We start from the raw sequence: 27,521 nt of genomic DNA on the forward strand, positions 1-27,521 counted from the left end.
GGCAATGAGCAGGATGTGCTATCGAGAGTGGACAACTGAGATCACAGCGTCATCAGCCACTTCAAGGACATGCTGGACATACGCAGCACAATCAATAGCATTAACAAGTGTGCCATTCACAACATGCAGTAACACACACTTCATTGCAGTGAAACGCTACAGATTAGTTTATCTTTGTGTGCTTACACTTCACGGCTGGATAAAAATGGGAACATGTTATAAGGAGAGGTGATGAAGGGAGGCATCGCTACGAGTCCTGGGCATAGGGGAAGGGAATGGACTTGAACCAAGAGAGCGGGTAGATATTGCAGTAGACCATAGGCAGAAGGTTCGATACAACAAAGGCATCAGAGGAACAACCTCTCAATAGGCCGAGTAGTGCGTCAGTAACAGTGGTCACGAATAACTGGTTTTAATAAGGTGCTTTAACTAATTCAAACTAAAGCATTCAAGCTCTAATAGCCCATGGCATTATGAAAGCAAAATTTTTTTTATTTAGAAGACCGAGCCAGAAGACAATGATGTCAACGCCAAGTGAGGCAATATGAATCGTCATTAACTGTGAACAAATGTGCAGGCTATGACAACATATCACATTTACACGCTAACATGAAACACACTTTAGAAAAATGGCATATGATAATTGTTTTTTTACCCTTCTATCTGGCAACAAAACTGACACCTTTTTTTACAAGGAGTCATGTTTGCATAGACCACAATACCTGCAGTCGTAATGCAAACTAAAAATATAACTCTGATAATGTATGCACTGTCCTTGAAGTTGATTGGTCCACACCCGAGGCAGCTTTCCTTAGAGCCTAGTCTCACATGGGTTGGACCAGATGACGCCAAAAGGCACACAACTCAAAGACAATGCACGGCATAGTTGGCATAGTCGGAAACCCACAGTATTTTGCAAGCCGCCTCATTAATAACCCCAACGTGTAGATGTTACCATGCTGATAATTATTAGAAAACGAGCCGCACTCTTACTGGTGATGCAGCAGTGCAAGGTGGACCAAGACTCAAGATTGCAGCCTGGTGAGGAACAGCCTTAAGTGTGGATTCCGCCAGCAGCCTGCAGTGGGAGACAGTACCAGGTTTATTATTATTGTTGTATCTTGTTTACCCACAAAAGCTTCATTGAGTCTCAAGACACTTTTTTTAAGGAGGGTCCTGCCAAGTTGTCACAGTAGGGAGGACAATGTTACTTTGTGTAATCCCAATTGAGTAATTTGCAGGTAATTTATCAGCATTGTGGGATGTTTCGCCAATATCAGTTATACTGTATGTTGATTTAGCTGTTAAGTTATTAAGCATGGTGTTAATTTATTTCATGCAGTTTATTTATTTAATAAATATGTTAGGATTATTTGAAAATAAGCAATGGGTATCTTTCAGAAAAGGTTATCTTGTTTTCCCCAAATGTAAAAAAAAAGTCCAAACATACCAATAAAAAACCCTCCTGAAAAAACTGTAAAAATTATACTTTCCTGGATATGTATGTATGGATATTGAACTTCTTTTGCACCGTACATAGCCGAATGTGCCGATAATAGAAATGACTACTATCATTATCAAAAGTAGTATGAAGATGTTTATTGCTATCTGCATGGTGCACACAAGCCGTGCGGAGGGTCAACGATCCACAGCGTCGCACCCATGCGAGCGCAGGCGCTGCAGCTCCTGCTGCAGGACTTGCTTGTCGCGCGCGTGACGCTCCGTCTCCTCCTGGGCGGCCCCGAGCCGTGCGAGGAGCGCTCCCTGCTCCTGCCGCACCGACTCGAGCTCGGCAAGGCGCCCGCAGCGTGCCTGCAGCTGCGTCTTCAGCTCTGTGCGCGGCGACCGCGGGAGCACAGCGCGAGTCAGCAGAGACCCCATTGCGCTGTGCACAATTTTAATTACATTTTTCAAAATAACGTGACTCTTTTTTCGTCTGATTTTTGGTAACCAGGCCAAAGTCATCAGCTCCTTAAAATAAAGAATTGGTTTCATGGGTGTCTGCCTGAATTCGAGTCCATTGCGCAGTTCAATAAAAACCTTTTAAGTAGAAAACACCTACATTCTAAAGAAATCAACCATAACAGTCCCAGTTCCAGCTCCTCTTGAAAGGGGGAGCCAGGAGGGCTGTGGTGTGGACCACCATAATCGTAATATACTGCCAAGGAGAGTGAACTTGGGTGGGCAGAAGGAATATTGGTGGTGTAGGGCCCACTCCAGCACCCAAAGTGGTGTTGGCTCGGTTCCCTGACAGGTTATCGTGAACTACATGAACAAATGGGGCCACAGCTTGGGAAACCACACGTACCACTGAGCTCCTGTCGACTGGCACGGCTGCCCTCCAGCTGAGCACGCAGCCTGTCCACCTCTTCTTCTTTACAGACTCTTAGTTCCAGAAATTCCTGTTCTAGGGCACTCTAGTGGCACCACACGATCAGACAATCAAAGCATTTACTGTAAAGGAGACGAGATGTCATGATAATAACTAAAGGCCAGCAGATATAATTTACCAAACATGAAGACATCTAGTATGAGATACCACTTGAACAGGAGGTAGCACTAGGAAACATTTATGTGTGCATAGTTTTGAGTGTTGTCTTGTGTGTAGGGAGTGTAATAATTAACTTGGTCTTGACAATTTCTGTGAAGAACAGTACCTTCTCCAAACGCTGCTGCTGGGCACAGCCCCTCAGCTCTGCAAGCTCCTCCTCTAGCAGCCGCACACTGGTCATAAGCTCTACCACCTCCTGGTGTCGCTTCTCCTCCTTCTCACCACCTCCTGGCACGGGCACTACCAGCGACATGGGGCAGCAGTGAGACTAGCACGGCTCTTAGATGTATTATTCACAATATATATAAAAAATGGCTTTGTATCTCTCCAGTATAAATGTTCAGATTCCTCCAGTATAAATACATATTCATATTCTGACAATGGCTTTGTATGTATGTATGTTGAACTTCTTTCGCAAGGTATGTAGTCAACCGTGCTCATCTCCAGATGCGTAATTGTGAAGGAAATGTTGATTGTTATGTTATGCAGTTCTCAATTTGATTGTAATTGTGTTCTGGAGCACAAATGTTCTCATGCCCAAAGTTGAAAATGACTTTTTCATCAGCACTACAGCACTCATCACGAGACTGTGCCATGGGGATACTGTCAAAGTCAAAGAGACAATTCTCAACCAACACCCAACTCCTGCTCAGCAAGCAATGGGGTAGTGTTATTTGTAGCCCTAAACTGGGGGTAAAGATTCGACATTATCATGGCAAGGGCTTGTATATCTATAGGATGACTATTTTTACTGCAATGATAAGGAACAGTCTATACTGTATGTGTCCCTCGCAGGTGATAGCGCAGCAGAGTAAGTGCACATCTCAGCAGTGGGGCTACTCACCCCACCATCATCCTCACCTCGCTGCTGGTGGGAATCTGTCAGCATCTGCGTGTCTGACGGCCCAGCTGTTGTCAACATCGTGCTGGCTATAGTGAGTGTTGTGTCCAGGGCTTGTCCTTCCCTGGCTGGTGATTCATGTGTGTGGCCTTCTGCTGTGGGAGGCTCAAGGGGTCCGTCATCCCGTGTGCTTCCAGAGGCATGTGCCGCCACCACCACCACTGGGGTTCCCTGTGCGGCTGGGCCAGGTTCCTCCAGAATCAGCTCCTGCTGTGCGGCGTGCATCTGAGTGAGCGCGATGCGGGTGGCCTCCCTCTGTAGAGCATGTTCAGCCTAGAGGAACACAGAGGCACACATGATCACGGTCAGTGCCAAAAGCCCATGCATCTGCCTGCTCAAACAGCACAATACAATTTGAATGCAGAGAGCGTATAAATGCGGCTCTATCTAAAATATGCTTTTGGGCAATGGGCAGTGTTCATTTCCCTTGTAAGTTATGAGATAGTGATAAATAGTGTATAATGAGTCTAAAAAATTATTTAAACAATTGAGGAGTTGTCACGTCTTTACTCAAATCCTTACTGATTCAACCCTTCGAAACTGACATACCTGGATTTCTTGTGTCTGGCTCAGGAATGCGGCATGCAACGCCTCTTCCTTCTCTCGCAGCAAAGCCTCCTGCCGAACCTGCAGCTGGTCCATGTTTTGCTTGTGCTCAGCCTCTAATGCCTGACACATGCCACATCCATGAGCTCCACAATACACACAAACAGGGAAACCACAACACCAGCTTCCAAATCCAACATACGTTGCAGCAGCCACCAATCGAATGACAATGTGTTTCTGCTCAAACAAGCAGAGGGTGATGCTCCTCTCCATTGCTGGCTCTAATCAAGTGATGGAAATGTCATATTCCTGAAGCAGAGATAATACACATGAATGAATGTGCAATAATATATATTACGTAACGAAATGTAATCATTGTTTCCTTGGCAGGATATGTATGAAGTGAGGACATTTCAAGTGGACTTCCCAAACAGTGGCCGTATGTTTTCACACATTATGGAAACTAAATTTGAGTTGTAGGTCTGACAGAAAATGGCAGCACTCGTCCAGATATCATGCATTACAACAACAATACACACAACACTCTGCTCCAAAAATCACTGATTAAACTGAAATGTGTATAATTGCAATTAAACATTACATTACAAGTTGAATGGATTACATCTCTTAATTAACCATTTATTTTTTTATTATGCTATAATGCGGTGCTTTTTTAAAGTTTTACAAAATTTACGAGGGCTCTCATGTAAACCAAGCCTTGTCTAATGAAAAGCACTCCTGGTGATTCAATCCTTAAAAAACATTGAAAACATATTTCAAAGTAAATGCTGTTTGTGTGCTGTATGTTATTCACCTGTCGGATGCCTATGATCTCCTGCTGTTTTTCAATACAGAAGGTCTCTTCAAGCTTGGTTAGCTGTGGATAGAGGAAAAAACCATCAACACTAATCAACACCTTCCCAAGCAACACTAAATGGCCCATTCAAATATAGTGAAACTCCTCTTACAGTACCACTGAATCGATCTGCGGATTATCCTATTATATGCATAGATATCCTGGCTTTCCCACTAAGAGCAGTAGAAGTGGCGGCACATTCATCTAATGGTGGTGATGGTGGTGCCGGTGATGGTCTCAATGGGGATCCCAGTGGATCCAGTTATGGAACTAGGTGTCCTTATGGTAGTCCCAGTGATAGTCCAGTGGTCAATGGAGAGGATCATGCCGCACCCACCTCAGTTTTGTGCTGGGCCTTTAGAGAGGCCACCTCTGCGTTGTGATCTTCAATCATTCGTAGCAGCAGGGCCTTTTCTTCAACGAGATGATCTCTCTCTCTTTCCACAACCTGTATCTTTTCCATGAGTTCGACAGAGTCTTTCTCCACAAAGGTGGCAGACAAATCTTGTTTTTTATGGCTTTCCACTACCATCATCTCTCCTCCGGTCTCTGTTGCGCATGTGTCTACTGCACTCAAAGTTATTTGTAAGAGCTCTGACTTAAGGGTTTTTACTTCTTCCATCTGCACCTCTAACTTCACTTCTATCAATGATTTTTCTTTCAGAACCTGCTCGTGTTCCTCTCGTAGCTCCTGCATGTTCACTTCGAAGTTCCTCTCTGAAAACACAAATGTGTTGTGTTGCTTCTCCAACTCCTCCCTCAGCTGGTATTCAGTCTGCTTAGCCATTTCATTTATCTTCTTAAGGGCACGGAGTTGCTTCTCAAGCATGGAACACTGTTCTACTAGAGCTGGGACCCTACTTGAACTTTCCTCGAGATCAGTAGGGCTTAAGGTACCTACATCGTTATGCTGAGGCACTGCTTTTTGGAAATCCGCAAGCTGCTGTTCCAACTTTTCCCTCGCTGCTATTACCTGTTTGTTTGCTGCCTGCAGCTCTTTCATCTGCAACTCTCGTTCCTGCAAATCTTTCTGGACGCTTCTAAGAGTGCCCACTTCTGCTTTTAGCATCTCAATTTGTTTAATCATGTCTTTATCATCACCTTGTCCTTTTTTCAGGTTTTCAATATCAGACTTCATGGTGCTGATCTCTACCAGGAGACCAGCCTTTTCTGCAGACAGCTCATCACACTTAGCCCTAATGGCAGCGTTCTTAGTGTCCATCTCACTTTGTAGATGGTCGACTTGCTGCTTTTGCTTCACTTTCAGGGTATCTTGCTGCTGCAGGTGCTTCTTGGCGAGTGCGTCCTTGAGTGCACGGAGTTCCTCCTCGTGAGAGAACATCAGCTCGGTCCGGAGACGTTCCAGCTCCGCCTCCTGAGACTCCGCCATTCGATCGAGAACTGCGTCCTTCTCTCGCTCCATCATCTCCAGCTTGATCTGGTAGTTCATCACTTCTTGCTCGTATTTGGACTGAAGCTCCATTTTAGCAACGTTCATTTCTGTGACCTGGGCCCTTAGTTCTTTGAGGTCGGCTGTCAGAAGCTCGACCTCCTTGCTGTGCTGCTCACCGGCCGTGTGCTTATTGGAGAGACTCTGAACCTGTTCGTGAGCCTGGCTCAGCTGATACCGCAGCTCGAGCACCTTCTGCTCGTGGCGTCGCTCAACGCCGCTCACCTCACTCTTGTATTCCTCCTCCCTCCGTGCCAACTCCTGCTTCAGTTGATCGCGCTGGACGTGCGACTCCCTCAGCCTGATGTTCAATTCATTTATTGCCGAGTTCAGCAAGTCAACCTGCTCCTCGTCCACCATGTGGCTGACGGGAATGGAGCTCATCTTATCCAGCTCTGAACGGTGAATGGTGTTCAGCTCCTCAATCTCTCGCTTGTGCTGCTCTCGCATCTGCTGCTTCATCTGCGCTATCTGCAGCCCGTGCGTCTCATCCATTTCCGTGCGCAAGCGGTCCAGCTTCCTCTGCAGCTCGGCCTCAATGCGCTGCATCAGCTCGGCTTCCGAGGAGCCCTGATGTTGCTTCTGCATCTGCTCCATGGTTCCCATGAGCGTCTTGATCTCGCTCGAAGTCTTCATTTCACGCTGCTTGATGGTGGACAGTTCATTCCTCATCTTCTCCCCATCGCGTTCCGTCAGCTGCAGCGTCTCCTGCAGCTTGGCGTTGCTCTGCTCGGAGACCTGCACACGCTGCGCGAGCTGAGCAAGTGCATCCTCCCGCTCTCGCATCTTCTTGCTGAGCTCTATTATGTTCTTTTCCTTTTCGTTCATTCTGCCGCTCAGCTCCCCAATCAGGTTCTCCTTCTCTTTAATACTCTCCTTGCAGCCATTCAAAACAACGTCTTTTTCCTTCAACGTCTGCAATTAAAGAAGAAAGTGGCATTTTTGTTACCAGAAACAAATTCATATGCAGATTACAATGTGTTGCAAAAAAAATATTCCTACATTAAAAACATCACACAGTCAAGTTAAATGTATCACATTAAAATATAATTTTAATACAAATATAATGTATACATTTATCATCTCACGATGACTACTTCACCTACCCTGGCGAAGACTCAACCAACTTTACACCATGCTCAACATTCGTAAAAGACAGCATCATACCAAGTGGTAACAGTAGCTACAAAGCATGTATTATAATGTAGAGGATCTCTTATGCAGTCGTAGTAATGCCTTAATGTTAATGTACATACTCAATGTTTCTTATCAAAAAGATGTGGGTAATAACAAAATGAACAACTAAGATATGTTTAATCACCAAAAATGTTAAAACAGGGCAAAGCCTGGATCAGTTTCACCTTCTCTGTGACTACTCAGCACATTGAACAAAATCATGCTTAATAAGAAGGTTAAGTGTAATGAATCGACAAACAAGTAGACGATAAAGTCACGCTTGTGTTGTGGCCGAAACATCGTGAGACTACGTGACTTTACCGAAAGAACCAAGAAGATGAATCCCTGCTGCAGTCACGAAAGCTTGAAATCGAAAAGTAGACAATACACTGATTTAATAAACCAGTTCCATTCTACAAACCGCCCACTCTTAAGGCTTGCTGATGATGGGAACAGGAAAGGTAAGTGTGTCCATCCTCTAGGCCAGGGGTCGGCAAGCAAAATAACAAGAAGATAATTCTTTTTCGATTACGGTAAAAATCTTAATATTTCCAGAGCCACAATGCATGTTAATAACGTCACAAAGCAGTTTTTAAAGAGCCCCATGCGGCTCTGGAGCCCGCGAGTTGCCGTCCCCTGCTATAGGCGTTCCCTGGATGAGGACGCACCTTCTCCGAGTCCTCCAGCTTGGTGCGGATGAGTGCGAGCTGCTGCTCGTGGTGGGCGGCACGCGCCGCATGCTCCTGCATGGCGTGACCCTGCTCGTTGATCGTCTCCTGGTAGAGCGAGATCTGCTCGTGCGCTTGCTGCAGCTCCGCCGCCAGATTGCCGTGGCGACTCTTCTTCAAAATCTCGCTCGCCTGGGCACACATGTGCATCCGGGCTTTAAAGTGGCACAGTCATCTTTAATCAGCTTATCTTATTAATCAAAAGCAGTGTGAAAAAATGGCTGCCTGAAAACAGAAAAAAAAAAAATCACGATAATACTGTAATTTACACCCACGTTTCAATTCACTAGGACTGTCGGTCATGGGAGTTGCTTGACCATACTTCACTATGCAGGATTGTGAAGTGAGTGGAGGCAGGACTGGTTCGTATATCAATTATAATAGCAGTGGCTGTAAATTTAACTCAGGACGCCAGGTATGTATGACACAATTTTTGGGCTTTTGAGAAATTTTTATTTTGAGCAGTGTTTCTCATGTCGTAGAAAATCAGAGTACCCGCAGCAAATCTACTCACATGAGTAAACAAGAGCACTCAAAACCCCTTGTTGTGCTTTAGTTTTCTTGCGAGCAGCGTGGGAGTCTCAAGAGCACATGATGTGGTCACACACCTCGAAAAGCTGCTGCTGCAGGCCGTGCACGGTGGTGCTGAGCGTGAGCGCCTCGTGCTGCACTGCATCGCGTGAGCGCACCGCCTGCTGCAGTTTGACAGACAGTTGAGTGATGATGGTGTCTCGCTGCTGAATCGCTGCATGCACCTCCTTCACCTGCACACGACACACAGCACGAGGAGTGACACACAGGGCTGACGCCAGCAGCAATCCTTCATTCAGAAATACTCCAGGGAGATAATGATTATAATAATAACGTACACTTGGTGTTCATGCAATTCTTAAAGCGAAAGCCAATCGTGAAGGATGGCACTGTCTTTTAAGACAGCCTGCAATAGTGTCACAGTAAGGGGTGATGTCAACCAATTTGGACCATGATGGCAGCACACAATGGCCTGCTCATTTCGAATGACATAAGGTGGATCTTTATAACGTCCACTGTGAAGCAGATGGCATGTAGTACTTTATTGTGGTTAATAAATCCGGAGTAATAAACACGGTAGCATGCTGGATTTGAACCACAAACCTCTACAATAAGTGGCGAACATGCTACAGCTAGGTAAATTCACCAACAAAGACAGATAAAAAAATGTTTTACTTTACAACAATACTGTCATTCATGTAGTTTACTTATTTGAGGAAGAAAGGAGGGGACACAGCTTGGGGATACATGGAATATTGGAGAGATGTGGGAATGCAGCGCGGGAATAGATTGAGTGAGAAATCATGGTGTCACTATGAATCGTTACAGCGATTATGGGTCGTTTAGCACATGCTACCATGTCGGAGAACACACAAAAGGTATTGAAAAAATAGAGGTACAAAATGCATAGAAAACATACTGTAGAGGTAGAATTTGTTTGTATAATGATTGTGACAAAATTTTAATCCCTTCTATCCTTAAACGGAAATGCAAACCGCCTGTGAACTTCCCACCTGTTCCTCCGACAGCTGTGTTTCAATATTATCCTTCTGTAGGAATGGCTGCTCTTTCACTTCAGTGCCATCCAGTGTATCTTCAGCCATGGTGACAGACATCTGAGGACCCAGGGGGATCTCTTAGCAAACAATCATGAGGACACATGACGTCTACTCAGAATATTTGTATGATAGATAACAACAGTAGTGCTCATGCCAGGTGTGCGCAAGAGCCAGTAGTTGCGTAAGCCGGGAGCCCATGGGCATCGGATAGCGGCTTCATCCAGGAGGGAGTGCTTTTTGCTGGCAGGCCAGAAAGCTGAGACAGGCACTTTTAGCGCTGGTTTGTGTTTGCATGTGTTGGGCAACCCTTTGATTAATTTGGCTGTTTTCAACACACATTTCAATTTGTGTGTAGTCATCTTCACAAGAGTTAATATGCCCCCACGTTATAGACAAACGGGAAGACATAGGGACAGACAGCGAGAATGCATAAACGCTTTCAACCGCTGTCAGAACATTTAAAAAAAATGTATCCCTGTATGTTTCACGTAACTATAGATTTTTTTCCTCAACTTGCTCAACGCGAGGGTTACTTAAAATTTATAGCACTAAAATAATATAAACACTGAAAAAACGTATGTATTGTTAAGCAGCAGCAATTTTTAAATGGTGGACGCGAGGCATCTGTCCTCCAAAAGGCCAGAAACTCACCACGGCACAGTTAGCATGACGCCGAGATGACAAGTCTTGACATCATCAATGCCATGAAATTCTATAATTAAACACACGGTTTAAGACTCATGCCTGAAAGTTATTTTCAACGATGAGGAAATTTGTATGATTTTCATTTTTTATTAATCGATTGAAGTCATAATCAAAAGAGTAATCAATTATTTTAGCAGTTGATAGCTGTAGCTATTTAAATGACCCTTTATTCAACGTCTAAAACAATCTAGATCACTATAAACCAAGGGGACGTTTCCCTTAAGGTATACTGTGCCGCCACCATCTGGCTGTAAACTTGCCGGGGGGGAAGTTGTGCGAACGCGCTGCAATGGAGGGGCGATGCCCGCATTGTGGCGGGGGCTCTGTGGGGACGGGCTCCCACCCGTGCTTAAGGGACTGCTGAGCTGCTCAGCCGCCTGGCCATGCTGTTGCTGTTGCCGAGTGGCTTTAGCGGGCGACCGGCGAGGTGGACGATGCTTCCGTGATTCATTGGGGCTGCTTGGTCCCTAGAAATAAAACAAAAATCACCTCTGATCACAGAGACTGACAAAACAAGTCGATAGACAGGAAGGACAAGATCAAAGGGCTCGTATAATGCATATGCATAATGTATGTTGACTCAGTAATCCCCCCTCTCCCCCCTTCCACTTTGCGCAAGAGCGCAGAAGCGTGGTCACCACATCTACGCCTCTATATAAGGAACGAAACTATTAGACTTCTCCACAAATCTGGCTGTCGCCTGATGAAGCTAGTTGTAATTACTGGCGAAACGTCGTACTCAGATTATAAATGTTGTGGGTTGGCTCTCCAACACACTGGTGTGCTGTACGAGTGACGAATTGGCATGTTCTGTTTACGTGGCAACTCTTACGAGTTGGCTGTGTCGGGTGATGGCAGGTTTTAACGACACATTTATATATTTACGCGATCTAACACAAAAAACTTCTTATGGAGAACTAGTTCTCTTAGCAAGTGCATATTAGGGTCCATTTGATCCTCATCTTGTCTCCCAGTATGTGACTATGTGCAAAATTGTGTGTATATATACGGTTGTGTATATCTGTACGTATTATGTGTACGTGTTTTTTTGTTTTAATTTAAAATATGTTTGTGTGTGGGGGGAGTGGTGGACAAGGTGACTCACAGACTGTGCTACAAACCTCATGGTCTGCAAAAGCTTCCTGGCCATATTTAATTAGTAGCAAGTTGAATCAGAACCAGTCCTGGGCCTCATCTAAGTCTACTCAGCCTTAAACCATTACCACACTACATGCTTTGTTGTAATTACAATTCCTCTCTATAATGAAAACGCTCACCGTGACACTCTCCGAACTCTGTGTCTCCTCATCCTCCGGCCCAGATAGGGCTTCTTCTGGAGAAGAGGAAACCTTTGGGGAAAAGACACACAACATAAATTAAGCATGGTCATAATGCCATTCGCTCTCCTCTAACGCCCATAAAAACAACCCATGAACAAAGCCAGGAATGAATACTGCATAGGGCAAGAGTTCCCAATTGGGAGTACACTGGGAACATGAGGTAGAAAATTAAAGGTCAAGGGGTCTGAACGCCTAATTATCAGTGGGTTCTATTATAACACATATGTATGCATGTATGTTGAACTTCTTTCGCATAGTATGTAGCCAACCGTGCTAATCAGAGGTGCTGGGGAAGGACAACAAACTAAACACAAAAAAACTTCATGGCATTTTCAAAGAATGTTGAGAAGTCTTCATCGATCACCACTGATTTACAAGAAATACAGGAGCTGTCAAAGTGTGCTCAAACAAGTGGGGCTCATCTACATTAGTGTCACTGACCCGGTGGTGAAAATTCAATATTCTTCTGCAAGGGACTAGTCTCTATATGGAGCAAGAAATGCAACTTCCTACAAAGTGGTATTCATTTTATTGACTTCCAAGGGATGACAGGCACAGGGAAAAGAGTAATCTGATTACTTTAATGTAAGAGAGAGAAAAGCATTTAATTGATTTAGACATATTATTTGTGCGGGATACACGGCCTACGCGGAGGGTTTGGGGGGGGATGCGTGACGTCAGCAGGTATACTGCGTAACACTGCCGTATGCGGGTCACATCACAGATGTGACGTCACCGCTCACTTGCCTTGCAAAATATATGCATTATTGCGCCCCCCCACCCTTATACAAAAGTCTATTTTTTTATTTATTTTTATTGTGTACAGTCTGGAAGCTCCCTACATGCCAAATTTCAAGTTTGTTGAATGTCGGGAAGTATGCTAAACATTTCGAACAGACACACATATTCACAAATTTCCCTTTTATATCTATAGATATGATGTTGAAAGCTACTGTCAACATGCCATACTAGTTTCTTTTTTTTTAAATAGTCCATATGTTTAATCAAGGGGTTTTACAGCTCTGTTCTCCCATGGCAAATCGCCAACATAACAGCAGCATGGCTCAGCATCGTTAATGCTGTTGCAATGCTGCTGACATGTTGTAAAGCAAATGACAACAGTCAATAACCAAAATTGCAGCTGTTCTGAAAATGGCACACGTGGCACCCAAACAAGATGCCAAAGTTATCCAGTCACGTGTGCCATACCAGCCAGGGAGCTTTTACTGGTTTAGCACAGCAGCTGCAACAGCTCCAGCAACATTTACATCAGAGCACAGCCAATAAAAAAGGTACAATGTTATAAAGACCAGGACAATCATGCAAGGTGAGCTCTTTTTCGTGAGCACGTAACCCAAAATCTGATAATTTTGTGGATACACACCATGGTTGTGTGCGCTAAGATGTCCATTAATAAGAAAAATAAATTGAAAGTGACAGGCACATAAGGTTCAGTCCCATAAAATCCTCAAATAGTGTCCATCACCTCCATTGACTGGGTGGGAACCCCGTGACACCGGCTACCTCACAAAGGCGTGGCATGTGTTGGAAGCTGCTCTCTATGAGTCTATGCAGCCCAGCGTGCAGAGGGGAATTTAAAAGCCGGGAGCTGGGAGCCAAGATTTGAGAGGTGAATCAGCATATTTTTATTTACAAATTAGTTTTTACTTTAAACGGTCGAATTTATGTGTTGATTGAATAAAATATCATCTCAATTGTATATTGAATTGCATTTTGCTTAAAGACAAGCGTGGCAAACGCAGAGGAAACCTCCACTTCTTGTAGCACAACACCTGCCACTATTTGTGCAAATAACACATTTTTTTCATTATTTCATCAAGAGAATATTATCTTATGTAATATAGATGTATATACCGCATTTATCCAAGATGCTTTACATCATCTAACGTACAATAAAATCGTACGTTAAATGATCGTGGATAAAAGAAAGAGTGGGGTTATGAAAAGTGGTCGTGTAGTTATGGTGTGAGCAAGGAGGACAGGTGGTAGTGGTTAAGGAGGTGTTGGTGTAGGGGTAGTGATAGGGGTTTGGGAAGGCCTGGTCATTGCTGGGGGGCCGGGGCAGGGAGTAGCAGTAGGATCGGCAAGGGATAAGAGATGGGTGTTAAGGGAGGAATGGAAGCAGGTTAGTGAAGATGAGTTTTTATATGCATTGGGAGTTGGTTCCAGTGAAGGGGAGCAAGAAAGCGAAAATGAACGAAAGCGTGACTGGGCACAAGGTGAGTGAGGCACATAGAGGGACAGGAGAAATTGGGAGCAGAGGATGGAATGGGATGTAGTAAGATATGAGAGATGCAAGATATGGTGGGGCAAGACCATGGAGGGATTTGTAGACTAGAGTAATACATTTAAACACAGCGATAGTAGACAGAATACTGTGCATTACCCATGGGGGATTGTTTGTGGGAATTTAAAGAGCCTTTTCATGTCATTGTTTCCATTATGGGGTTTGAAGTGTTTCACCCTTTACATTGCTTTTGTTTGAGCAGAATGGGTTTATTCAATGTCTCTTTGCCGGTTTTCCAGTTGTTAACATCATTATCGCTGCTGTTAAATTTTATTTTCCAACTGAAAATCTATACAGGTGACCGTCGACTTCTGATGGCTCGATTTGCGACCCCCTGCCTTTACGACCTTTCTGATAGTAATTAAGACCCTCCACAGTAACGACTAAAACTCGTATCTACAACCGCCTAACGACTGCTACCGACGCCGAGTCGATTGGGCGCTGCGTCTGCGCATGTCATTCGCAACGCTCTACATTTCTTTGTAAATTTTCTTCAATTTTTTTAAATGTTCGCCATTCGCTAAGTCTAAGAAGAGGGAATGTGATACACATGCAGAACAGTACTTAAGAATTTTCAAATGCAAGTGTTTGTTTTTACTTTACAATGTTTGTAAAGTTATGTTAAGTTTATGTTAAGTTACAATAAATGTTTGTTCAGGTTATTTTCATTTATGTTGTGGTCAATTTTGGTATTTTTGCGGTATTTAATGGTTTTCCAGGAACGGAACCCTAATGCATAACATTGTGCCAATGGGAAATAAGGGTTCGACTTACAACGGCTCAACTCACAACCGTCGTCCAAAAACCAATTAGGCCGTAGGTGCGGGGGTTGCCTCTACAACCAATTCTGGCAGTCACACTTTTGTTAAGGTGTCAAGTTTAATACTCTTCAATAACATTGTCCACATTTAAAATGAATTACAATTACTTTACAATGTGAATCCAGGTTAGGTGGAGGCACATGGCAGTCATTTGACATTTTGGAGGTGGGGTCAATGGACTGTCCAAAGATAGGTACATGCACTAAATGGAACATTTAGGGAAGATGTTTTGACTGTTGTCCCTTTAAATATGTAGTGACACTCGGCCGAACAGGAGTTGGTTGTCTTGGTCGACGCCGTCGGTGTAACGAGGACAGGGTCGTGTCTGGGCTGTACGGCAGCGTGGTCATTAGAGAGGAGGCCGGAGTTGGTGGTTCAACAAGAGAATAAAGAGTGAGATAGTGCCTCCTGCAACTACCTCATCTCCGACTGAGTGTGTCCGTCGCACACCACATGCACACACACACGCCGGGAGGAAGGAGGACACGACACATACATGGGTTGTCTCCAGGGACTCTGTTTCTACGCAACCAACTTCCAAGCAGGACCCTCCCAAACTGGGTGACGTGCTCAACGTTTCACAAAAGTGGCTTCCTGCTGAAACGAGACTCATCTCCAGCCTGAAGCACAGAAAAAGTGGGGGAACTCCACCTACCCGTGGAAAAAGGAACCATCCATCATTAAATAAATTAGATAGTGAAGTGCAGTAGTACCTTGAACACGTAGGTTTGCTGTTGGCTGACAGAGTCCCCGGAGCGCAGGGTACGTGCGCCATGCAGCTGCTTGCCTCGGGCCTCGCGCTCAGCTGTTGGGGCAGCGCCACCACCCTTCCCGGAGCGCTTTTTGTTGCGCCGGGTCGTTGGCCGCTCACTCCCTTCCTTCTCCTCCTCCTCCTCCTCCACGCTGCCCCCACCCTCCTGCTGGTGTTCTCTCCTCTGCTGCTGAAACGCCGCCAGCTGGGGGTCACGCAAACACAACACGTGCTCCTTCAACAGCCAGGCAAAGTGTATCCCTTACCGTACGAAAGGTGCTCATCTCCACAGGCAACCCTCATCCAGGTGGAAATTCACCATTTCTAAGTTAGATGACCATTTTGGAATTCCCAAAGAGTTGAACTTCTTTTGTGGACCTAAGAAGGTTGACGGGCGGTGGCAAGCCATGACCGGTATTTGAACTTGCTCCCTTCCCATCGTAATTCAAGCACTCTGCCACAGCTGTAGCAAGCCTAAATAAGCAACAACCTGAGGGCAGACGTATGGTGAGCCTGCACACACCGGTGCGTAATAATGCCATTACTTCTTACAGTGAGATAGAACTGAATATTGAGGTACTTGTGACATACTGTTTGAATAAGTCTCAATAGCTTCTCATGTATGCTGCATCTAACAAGCTGAGGAGAATTGGCAATTTTGAACAAAAAATCTTAAGGTTATTGAATGTCTCGAGCAAAACGCAGAGCCTTCAAAATGCTCCCAGAATGCATGCGTGTTAGCCCATGCAGTACCGACGAGGCACCTAAGATTATCCAAAACTTAACCATCCAAACTTGATTTGGAGCTTTCGTGACTGCAGGAATTACTCTTTAATTATTCCGGTAAAGTCACGTAGAAATATTTTTAAAATTAAATAATAGCATACGACGTTTCGATTGCAACACAGGTAATCATCATCAGGTACGAATGAAAGAGAAAACAAACCTAGTAAACTTAGAAATATAATGCAATACAACACAGAGAGTTGGCTAACATAAGTCAACACCCTACCTGGTTGATTACGTTCTTCCAACTTCTCTTTCTACAGGCTTCATATTGGAAATTGTGCTCACTCAAACCTAAAAACTCTGATGTGGGGCACCTTTGAGATAAAATCATATTAAATGAATATGCACATCTCGCATGCAAGATGCATTTCCTTGCCGATATGCTGCACAAATTCCATCACTTCCTCCTGTGAACAACCATACCGTTAACTCTGGAAAACATCACCGATGTCCACCTATTCACGTTATTACAACTTGTAATAATGTGATTATGTTGTCAATCACTTTCCACCATCTGATATTCATTGTTGAAAGTAATGACATTTTACATGGCAAATTATAATTGCAACTTTTAATAATAAAAAGTAATACAGCTTATAAAAATTGGGTTTAAAAAGTATTTGCATGTTATAAAATACACTGAGCAGAAGGAACTATATATGTCGTCAAAACCCGCCACTACCCGACACAGCCAACTAGTAGATTTGTGGAGAAGTCTTACTGTTTCGTTCCTTAGAGGCCTCTATATAAAAAGCGAAACAGTGAGACTTCTCCACAAATCTGGCTGTCGCCTGATGAAACTAGTTGTAATTACTGGCGAAACGTCGTACTCAAGTTTGTAAATGTTGTGGCTTGTCTCTCCAACACACCGGTGTGCTGTACTAGTGACGAATTGGCATGTTCTGTTTACGTGACAACCCTTACTAGTTGGCTGTGTCGGGTGGTGGCGAGTTTTAACGACACATTTATATATTTACGCGATCTAACCCAAAGAAACTTCTATTATGGATGATATTGGTCGCGAAAGCCTACATGTTAAACTATACAGAGATTACGGTGTCAGCTCCCAGGCACTTAAGTGTCATGGCCCTTTAGAGCTGATTTTGATATCCTTTACAATTAGGTGACCTCCCTGACAGCTGTTTGAGCCGAGGTGGGAGGGTTAGTTAGATTAGAGGTAAGACATTTTACAGTCAAGTATTTCCCATAATGCATTATCTTGCACCTACACAACATATGACTATATTCATAATCCCTTCGTCCATCCACTGCACCAAACACTAGGCTTTATTTTCTATTTTAGTGCAAGCTTATGGTCAAGAAGGGACTTTGTGTAGTCTCTGGGACACTAAATACAATTCAAAGTGGATTCATATAGCACCTAAATGTGATCGCATCTCAAGATGCTGTAGAAAAACAGGAGGCTTTATATTTTGTTGATGGAGAGGATCAGACATAGGTAGAGGAAAAAAGGAAGGTCTTGAGCCTGGACTTGATGAGGAAAAGGGAGTTGACAAACTTCAACTTACTTCCAAAAAGTGTTAACACATTATATTACATGTAGCTATTGGAGAAAGATATGTGCCTTCAACTGCATAGAAGTATCCAGAGATTTGGACAGCACACAATAAATATTTCACAATTGCAACTGGGAAAAGTTGATATAGTCATACCTCGGTATACGGCCGCTTTGGAATACGTCGAATTTGGTATACGTCGTGTTTTGACGAGAAAAAAATGTCTTGCGATACGATGTCTTGCTTGGGATATGATGCGCTTGCTAGAACTTGTATGGGTCGGAATGAGTCACCGCGTACAGTACTCGCGTACACAATACTGTTACGGCTCTAACAAACCGTAACAGTATTTTGTGGAATGATCAGACAATGTCACACTTCAGGAACATTCTAAGAAGGCAAAAACAAACTTCAATGGACAGGTTTTTAGTAAAACTCAAACCTGGTGAGCCTCAACCAGGTCCAACAAGAAAAAAGACAGAAAAGAAAAAACCCCCCAGAATTTCAGCTTCCTGAAGTTTTAATGGAAGGGAACTCTCCTTCCAAAAGAATAACATCTCCTCCTCCTCACCTTCCTCACCACCATCCTCGTAGGCTATCAACTCCTCTCAGCAAGGTAAAGTGATGTTAAATGTTTTTTTATTTCAATTTATTTATGCATTTATTTTAATTTATGTATGCATTTTAGTAATAAGTAGTGTCTAAATTATTTTATACAACCCCATTAATGTATAATATGCCATATAAAATATAATTTCTTATACTCTGGAAAGGATTATTTCCTTTCCCTTTATTTCTTATGGGAAAAATTTGTTTGGTGTACGTCATTTTCGGTATAAGTCCTACCCTTCTGGAACGAATTAATGACGTATACCGAGGTACCACTGTACTAAGTTTCTATAAACAATGGAATTTAGGTTTCACAATCCAGAAATGCACTCTAAAGTATGACCAATCCGCATAGCAAGCAGTTTTAATTCAATACGCAGGTGCTTATGTTCCCAAAAAAAGAAGCCTACCGTTTGTGAGCTTAGTTTGAAATTCCCACCACTAGTATCACGTCTCTTTATTAGCGAGCCAGTTGGGTGATGCTGTTGGAGAACACTTGATTCACAATCATAGGTTGCAAGTGCCACTCCTAGTCAGGTATCAGTTTAACCCATCGTCGTTCCACGGTTGATAAAACTGACAACTTTGCGATAAGTCAATGATTCGTGTCTTATAAAGAGGCTGGCTTACCATAGCAATGTGGAATTTCTGCTACAGCTACCACACTCATTTCAGCAAAGACATTGTATTTTGACTTTACTTTATTTAGGCGAGCCTCAAGACTATTCAGCTGGATGCTGAATTGGAATGCGAGGTCAGGTTATTTTTTTGAGTGTTTTGCCTGTGCCAATGGAATGAGAGTAGCTGGAAAAAACCTTCACATATTATGAAGGGATGATAATGAAATCTGCAGATGGGTCAGGAACCCACTTGCTGTGCCCCATCTCCCATCCAAATTGCTGGTGGCAAATTAAGAGTCTCACAGCACAAGGTGTAATCCGCTTGATCACTGCAGTGGAAGGACTACGGTCCATGCCAAGCTCCACAGCTAAATTGCCCCTGGTGTTCATATTAAATTAATGCCGCTGTGCTGGGCTTTTGTCCCAAAATACATTGGGCCAGCTGTAAGCTATACCATTGTTATGTATGACTGTGAGCAGACAGTGTCCTCTATCTCTTATCATGTCTGGCCATGTGCTACAGGGTCTGTTAAAGCTCTTCTTTGTCTTTGCCTTTGCTCGCTCGATGTTTTACATGGTGGCTGCGAATTTCAGCATAACTGTAATTGACAAAGGCAAGTGCGCATAGCGGTGTTGCTGCAGGCAATGTAACTGATACTGATTGGTTTGCAGTACTGTACAGTGTTTTGTGCCATTACAATATGCGATTCAGGTTGTGGGTAAAAATATTGCATGCAATATAATTCTGCATCAAAATAGTCAAAGCATCTCCCAGCTTAAAATGATGGACAGGGTTTATCTCCATTGGTGGCTCTGAGCAAGTGGTGGAAATTCCACATCAATGCAGAGTACAGTCTCTCCAACAACTGGTGTTGACTTCCAATAAAGTGGTACTTTATCAAATTCAGAGGGATGAAGGGCCTTGTCGAATCATAAGCCATGATTTGACTTTCGGGATTACAGGTGAATGTTGAGTCTGCTGAATGAACAATTACCAAATGTTATCGCCATATATATAAAAGGCAAAGTTGTGATTATGTGTGTCTGTTCAACATGTTTAGCGTACTTCCCGACATGCAACAAACTTGAAATTTGCCATGTGGGTACTTTCTAGACTGCACACCATGCAAAAATTATAATAATACACTTTTGTGGGTTTTTTGGGGGGGAGCTCAATAATGCATATACTTTTTGCACGGCAAGTGAGCGGTGACGCCACATCTGTCACGTGACCCGCGCACGTGGAAGCGTAACGCATTGTAGTGTAGTGGTTAGCGCGCTACGAACCCTGCTACCCGAGTTCGATTCCCGCTAACGGCCACCACCGGTGAGGATTATTTTAACCGCTCCTGGGCCTCCCCTAGGTCGACTCAGCCTCAAACGAGTAACTGCTGTGGTGTGTGAACATCGCCACTGGGGGTTTGAGTGCACCTTTTGGCGTCATCTGGTCCAACACCATGTGAGACTAGGCTCTAAGGAAAGCTGTCTCGGGTGTGGACCAATCAATTTCAAAGACAGTGCATACATTATCAGAGTTATGTTTTTTGTTTGCATTCCGACTGCAGGTATTGTGGTCAATGCAAACATGACTCCTTGTAAAAAAAAGGCGTCAGTTTTGTTGCCAGATAAAAGGGTAAAAAAACAATTATCATTATTGTATTTTAATAATTTATGCATGGTGTACAGTCTGGAAAGTACCCACATGGCAAATTTCAAGTCTGTTGCATGTCGGGAAGTACGCTAAACATTTTGAACAAACACACATAATCACAAATTTGCCCTTTTTATACATGGAGATATATATGGAGATAAATCACTGCTAAAGAATATTTGACTTACAATGAATTTGAGGTTCTGGTTTTTCTGGTCTTACGCAGTGCTCACCACCCACAATGGAGTGAAAACATCTCAGGAATGGCGATCTGCATTCTCAATGGCAGCTCGAACATTTTCAAGCTATAAATAAATGTTGATAAAATATATGAAATGACAATGTTATATTCAATTCCAAGTCATCCATAATATTATACTTATCAATGCTGTAACAAGGTAAAAAAGGAATGTTGCAGTGGCAATGTTTACAGTGTTTTTGACATAAATATCAAGACAAAAAAAACGTAAGTAAAGCATGCCTATAATGAGTGAAATAATGACAATATTTTTACAATATAACGCAAAACAGTGAGTACCATGTGGAGAGTTTCATGATAAAACATGCAATTTAAGCTTGATATAAAAATACCATGTAGTACATATTATTAACAGGACAAACCACTAAACAGACATCCACTGCCTTCAAGAGGTTACCATCTTTATTTTGTTGGTTTAAAAGTGTAAAAGTCCTATTGACCTGATTGTGTGGAGCTAAAATTGTTTTTTATCGTCATCGCCTAACATTTTTCAGCAGTAATATTTTTTCTCACTCACAACTACATACAGCATCTACCTAGATATTCATTAACACATTTAGTAATTCTGAAAGTTAAGAATTTATAAACAAATTCAGCGTCTCCTTTGGCTGATCTAAACCAGTGTTAGACATTTCACATTTTTAATGTAGAAACCAATATTCCAGAGGTCGACCACTCTTGGCTTCCCTAAAGTTAGTACTCACTTTATTCCACCCTGGACAGGGTTGAACCCGAATTGGGATTTGAACGAACACATTTCTAAATGTGAATCAAACAATATTCCCACAGCATCTATTATACACTATCTATTGAACATTACAATGTGCTCATGAGAGAATAAAACGTTCACACCAATGTAATTTCTAATCAATTTCATAGAAAACATTTCAGTCACACGGGACTGATACATTGCACTGTACACATTGCATATGTGCAAATGTATACAAGGCCCCTCACCTCCATGCTCCGATCATGCAAAATGTCACTACCTCAATTGTCGCCTGTGCTAATAGGCACAACGCAAGCTGTAACCTCCGCTGTGTCTGCAAGCCCTATCATGCCTACTCCTCTCACTTAATTTGTGTGTATGTTGAACTTCTTTCGCACCGTACGTAGCCAACCATGATAATCGGAGGTGCGGGGGAAGGACAACAAACTAATCCCCAAAATTTCACTCTACTCACCTCACTGTGCTCTACACAAAAGTGACCCCATGAATGTTCACACTGTTCACTCTCTGCCCAAGGCAAATGTTTCCTTCTTCTGTACCTGAGGGCTGCTTTACTACTTATGACTGAGCTTGTGCCGATGACACACAGCTGTTTATGCTTTCACCTGACCACCATACTGTATAATACCCCTGTGACAGGGCTGGAGATAATTTCCCCACACACCTCCCTCAATTGCCCTTCATTTCTTATCCCCACTGTACGGCAATGAGATATGATTAGACGTAATCATCATAAACATGTAACTAAGCACAAAACATAACTCACAATCATGGCTAAATCACCAGTCATAAGCCTCCGGCAAACACCTGACAATAGATGATCACCTGAATTTAAGAGACACTAGGAGATTATTAAAATGCAAACATGATACTTACAAGTCAGCAAAAAAATGTACAATTCAATGCATTTTGATTTTAGCAACGTGAAAAGGAGAAATGTGCAGACAATCACGCCCTGATCAAAGTTCACACAGCTATCTGACGTAAAAGGAAAGTTGCTTTGTCACATGGGAGGTCAAACTACTATGAGTGCTAAATATAAAAACTCCCAACCAACCAGCACCTGCTGCCTCTCAGGTGTGAAGCCACAAGCCAATGTATTGCAACTGGTTCAGCTGATCATCTTCATTTATGTTTAAATGCCAGTGTGTCCCCATGACCCATCCCTAATCCTTCAATATGGCACATGGCAAATCACACAATGTATCAAACTGCACTGTACCCGATATAGTTCTCATACATTGTACATTGAGCAAAACGCAGTGCTGTATACAGACTGCAAAATACATTGCATATACATTTCCATGCTTTTATTCTCTTGTTTTTTGAAGCAGTCTCGAGGTGCTACTGACCAATTTGCAAGCTTAAATCCTGATTCGGGGCACATGAGGCTCTCCAGGATTGCTAGGCTAGAAGTGGATAAAGAGTCACAATTGCACTATGATTGGCTCCCACTCTAACCAACCATAGTGCCACTTGCTTCTCAGTACAGCCCTATATACTTTAATCAGAGAGTTCAACCCCCTAGTTATTATTACCTAAAAATCGCTCATTGGTCGTAGCCGAATTGAGAAAAATGGAATAAAAAAGTATTTAGTAAAAAACGTGTTCAGGGATTTTGCAACGAGGCACAAATTCTGCGACATTTTAATTTAATTCGAAATATGTTGCCAGCACAAGTCGAATTAACATGTTAATGAAAACACTACCTAAGAACTCATGGAAATGCAGCCAGTGAATAGGCATAGGGCGACTCCTTGCAACAAGGGCAGAGACAGACACAAACAGCTGACTGGCATCTGGCCATACGCAGTCCCATCGGGCGCGGGCACTGCAGCCCGAGGCGGGAACACACTCACACGCCCTCCCCTCTGAGCCCTCAAACACTCCCTCCCCACATTCGACCATAACCCCTCCATCCCAAAGGGATATCCTTACTCCTCGCAGGATGCATTGACATCTCCCCAGCCTGAGAGGGATCCTCACATACTCTCCCTTCCCACATACGCTCCTTCCCCACACCAAACACTCCACCACAACCACCTCACGAATGCCTACAATCACTCCCAGCACACAGCCTGAAGGCCCCAACTGCTTCCTTACCATGAGGCTGTGCGAGTAGAGGCATCAACGATCACTGCAGTGGAATCTGGGTGGCGAGTCCTAATAATCCACAACTACTAAGCTACTCACATAATATCCGAACCTCCGACAGCTGTTAGAAACACCACCACTGACCATACCACACTGACAGGTTACTGTGGTACCAGGCGCTGGTCTCCAGGTGGGCTCTACCACCCCTGGAGCTCTGGACACCACGAGCAGAGCGAACCACATCCCACCAAACACCGACACTCACAGTGGAACCTATACTGACCAAACACACTCGAACACGGCCACACAACTGGTACAAACTGATCATCCTCACTGACACGCTCTCTCACACACTGATACACACTTATGCACACTGACCATGCACAAGAACAACCGCCGTTCACCATTAAGAGAAACTAAAACTAAACTTTTTTTTTACCACGGCGTTTGCGTCATGCTCTGTGCACTTTAAAGTCAAGTCAAGTGTCAAAGGTCCGCTGGCAAGTCATCTCAGCCAGTAAGGTTGACTGACTGACATGACTGACTAATGTGACTAGTAGATGCACCAACTGTGCTCTCCACTGTGCCAACTTTCTGCGTTTTAGCCACCTGGCACTCTGCTCGTTGCTGTGAGGATCACTCCTCGACTCTCCGTTGTTGCTGGAGGGTGACTGCTTCCAACTCACCAGTCGTATTCCTTCATGAACCTCCTCCACAGAGGCCGATCTTGACACTGCTGGTACCAATCATCGGCAAGTCCAATTAGCTCCACATCCTTCTGTGCCACATCCGTCCATATCTTTTTCTGTAGCCCATGCCACACCAGTTAAGCCAAATATATCCTGCCAAACTGAAACTGCTTGGGGCATGCGGTGGCTGGGCATATGGGCTAAATGATCCAGCCAACGCAGCCTAGCTTGCCGGAGGAGATAATTGATGAGATTGTGCACAGATCTTTCAAGGATTGGTGAGCTCCTCACACAATCTATCATGATTAAAACCAGAATGGATCGTCGGCAGGCCAGCCTGAATGTTATAAACCGGCGCAGATGTTCCTTCAGAGGGAGGGCATAACTGTGGCCGAGAAGACCCGGAACTTCGTGTGGAGCGGACAGGAAAGGTCACTTCTATACAGCGTTACGCAGATGATTAAATAAAAGATAATGCCTCTCTACGTATTCGGAGTGAAGACCTCTGCTGCAAAACCGGAGCTGGTCATAAGCACACTGCCAAGGTACGGAAACTTCTCCACAACTGCCCCATCACTTACAGGTTGGGGGACACACGCACTGACACATGCACTGACACATACACTGACACACTGACCATGCACACACACACGCTCACACAAAATTACCATAATCATTTACACACTGACCATGTGCTCGCACACACACGCTGATACACGCTGACGTTCTGCATTGCAATACTGAGAGTGACACACACTTGACACAATGACCATGCATACCAACGCACACTGTCCGTCTGTGATACAACAGCAGCAGCTGCCTTTCACCACTAAGTGACGGTGACGTAACCACAGCGATTGTGCCAGGCTAGGTGCACTTTGAGGCCACGTAAAAGTGTCGAAGGGACAGGCCTAGGTCTTACGGGTGAAAGAACTAAGGATGACAGGCAGAAGCACCACCTGTGTTGTCCACTGTGTCAACAGCCAAACACACATCCACAACAATAACACACAATGCCACACAAATGCAATTGAGACATTGCTGCACACGGACAGAACACAATGACTGACACACACAGAAGCCGGGCAATTTGACACACGCTGACAGACATCGACACCCTCGCCCAAAAATTCACATTGCTACTCATCCTCACCATCACCTCACCACTAACAGTAACTTAACCAGCAGCATTCAAACTCACCACCTCACACTCCCCACACACCCTCAGCGTATCACTCTCCATCACAACTCACCACTCACTTGCACTCATCACTCTCTCACCGACCCATCACTCTCCTAACCATTCACCATCACCACTCATCATCACCACTCATCATCACCACTCATCATCACCACTCACCATCACCACTCACCATCACCAACACTCACCCTCACCACTCACCATCACCACTCACCATCACCACCACCACTCACCATCACCACTCACTTCATCACCACTCATCATCACCATTCACCATCACCATTCACCATCACCACTCACCATCACCACTCATCATCACCATTCACCATCACCACTCACCATCACCACTATCATCACCACTCACCATCACCACCACTCACCATCATCATCATCACCACTCACCATCACCACTCACTTCATCACCACTCACCACCCACCACTCACCATCACCACCCACCACTCACCATCACCACTCACTTCATCACCACTCACCACCACCACTAACCATCATCATCACCACTCACCATCACCACCACTCACCATCATCATCACCACTCACCTTCTCATCGGGGCCCTCTCAACGTCGCCGCCGTCCCTCACAGAAGAACAACACTTCACCCTCATCTCACGCCGACTTTTCTCGCCCGTACATTCGCGTCCCTTTCCGAATGTGTCCCGGTGTGTTACGCCCCTCTCCTCACCCGCGCCTTCCCGGCTTGTAGGAGCCTCTGCCGCTCCTTCTCGTCCTCCATCGCGGCGGCGGCTGCGGCGGCCTCTGTGGAGAAGGCGGAGCACGCAGATCGCCCTCCTCTCCGTTCGCTCGGCGGCCCGGTGAGGGGGAGCCCGCGCCACCCCGCGCGCTCTGCGTCGCTGGACACCGTGGAGCCGCTAACCCCGCCCCGCCCCGCCCACTTTCCCATCGCCCCGCCCACTTTCCCCCCGCCCCGCCCACTTTCCTCCCCGCCCGCCCACTTTCCTCCCCGCCCCGCCCACTTTCCCCCATCGCCCCGCCCACTTCCCCCCCGCCCCACCCCGCCCACTTCCCCAGTCGTCTCGTGTCGCGTGCGCCGATTGGCCGGAGCGCGCGAGCCGACGCGTCCGTTAATGTGCGAGCAGCCGATTGGTCCGTTCGAGCGCGGCCGCGGCCATTCAGAAGCGAGCAAATAAAAGGGACGCCAGCGCCGAGAAGTCATGGGAGGAGCCACGAGAGATATGGGGAGGAGCCATGGGATGATGGGAGGGGCCACGTGATCGTGGGAGGGGCCACGGTGGCATGGGAGGGGCCATCTGATGATGGGAGGAGCCACAGTATAGTGGGAGGGAACCCCACGATATGGTTTGCAGGAGCCACGAGACATCGTTGGAGGAAGCCACGGGAGATGTTGAGAAGAACTTCGAGATGATGGGAGAGGCCACGATGAATGACGGAGCGAGCCATCAGCCATCGTGGGAGGAAGCCACTGAAGAGTCAGGACGGAACAAGTTGGGAGGCCGACGAATGATGATGGGTGGAGGCTGGGAGATAAAGGAGATGCTGCACTGTGAAGAATCCCGCACCTTATGTTATCCAAAATTAAATGTTTAAGCAAGAAAACTTTGAACCGGTTTCGATATTCTGGGTCGCATCGATTGCATGTGAA

At 44.7% G+C, this 27,521-nt stretch overlaps 1 protein-coding gene across 1 annotated transcript in view; it reads right to left on the minus strand.

The window, feature by feature from the left end:
• Positions 1-26,773, minus strand: part of LOC133345018 (A-kinase anchor protein 9-like) — a 77,346-nt gene extending 50,573 nt beyond the window's left edge. Inside the window, exons 1-15 of the mRNA XM_061555374.1 lie at positions 26,583-26,773; positions 15,685-15,927; positions 11,780-11,851; positions 10,763-10,969; positions 9,753-9,854; positions 8,817-8,972; positions 8,149-8,340; positions 5,192-7,219; positions 4,813-4,875; positions 4,002-4,121; positions 3,413-3,725; positions 2,658-2,791; positions 2,309-2,417; positions 1,661-1,832; positions 994-1,078 (exon numbers count right to left, since the gene is read on the minus strand). Coding sequence (XP_061411358.1) covers positions 994-1,078; positions 1,661-1,832; positions 2,309-2,417; positions 2,658-2,791; positions 3,413-3,725; positions 4,002-4,121; positions 4,813-4,875; positions 5,192-7,219; positions 8,149-8,340; positions 8,817-8,972; positions 9,753-9,854; positions 10,763-10,969; positions 11,780-11,851; positions 15,685-15,927; positions 26,583-26,633 — 4,047 coding nt within the window. The 5' untranslated portion in view covers positions 26,634-26,773. The remainder of the gene's footprint in view (positions 1-993; positions 1,079-1,660; positions 1,833-2,308; positions 2,418-2,657; positions 2,792-3,412; positions 3,726-4,001; positions 4,122-4,812; positions 4,876-5,191; positions 7,220-8,148; positions 8,341-8,816; positions 8,973-9,752; positions 9,855-10,762; positions 10,970-11,779; positions 11,852-15,684; positions 15,928-26,582) is intronic.
• Positions 26,774-27,521: the final 748 nt, after the last annotated feature.

This window comes from Lethenteron reissneri, chromosome 21, assembly GCF_015708825.2.
Source record: "Lethenteron reissneri isolate LAM-NWPU_2019-01 chromosome 21, ASM1570882v1, whole genome shotgun sequence".
Lineage (NCBI taxonomy): Eukaryota > Metazoa > Chordata > Hyperoartia > Petromyzontiformes > Petromyzontidae > Lethenteron > Lethenteron reissneri.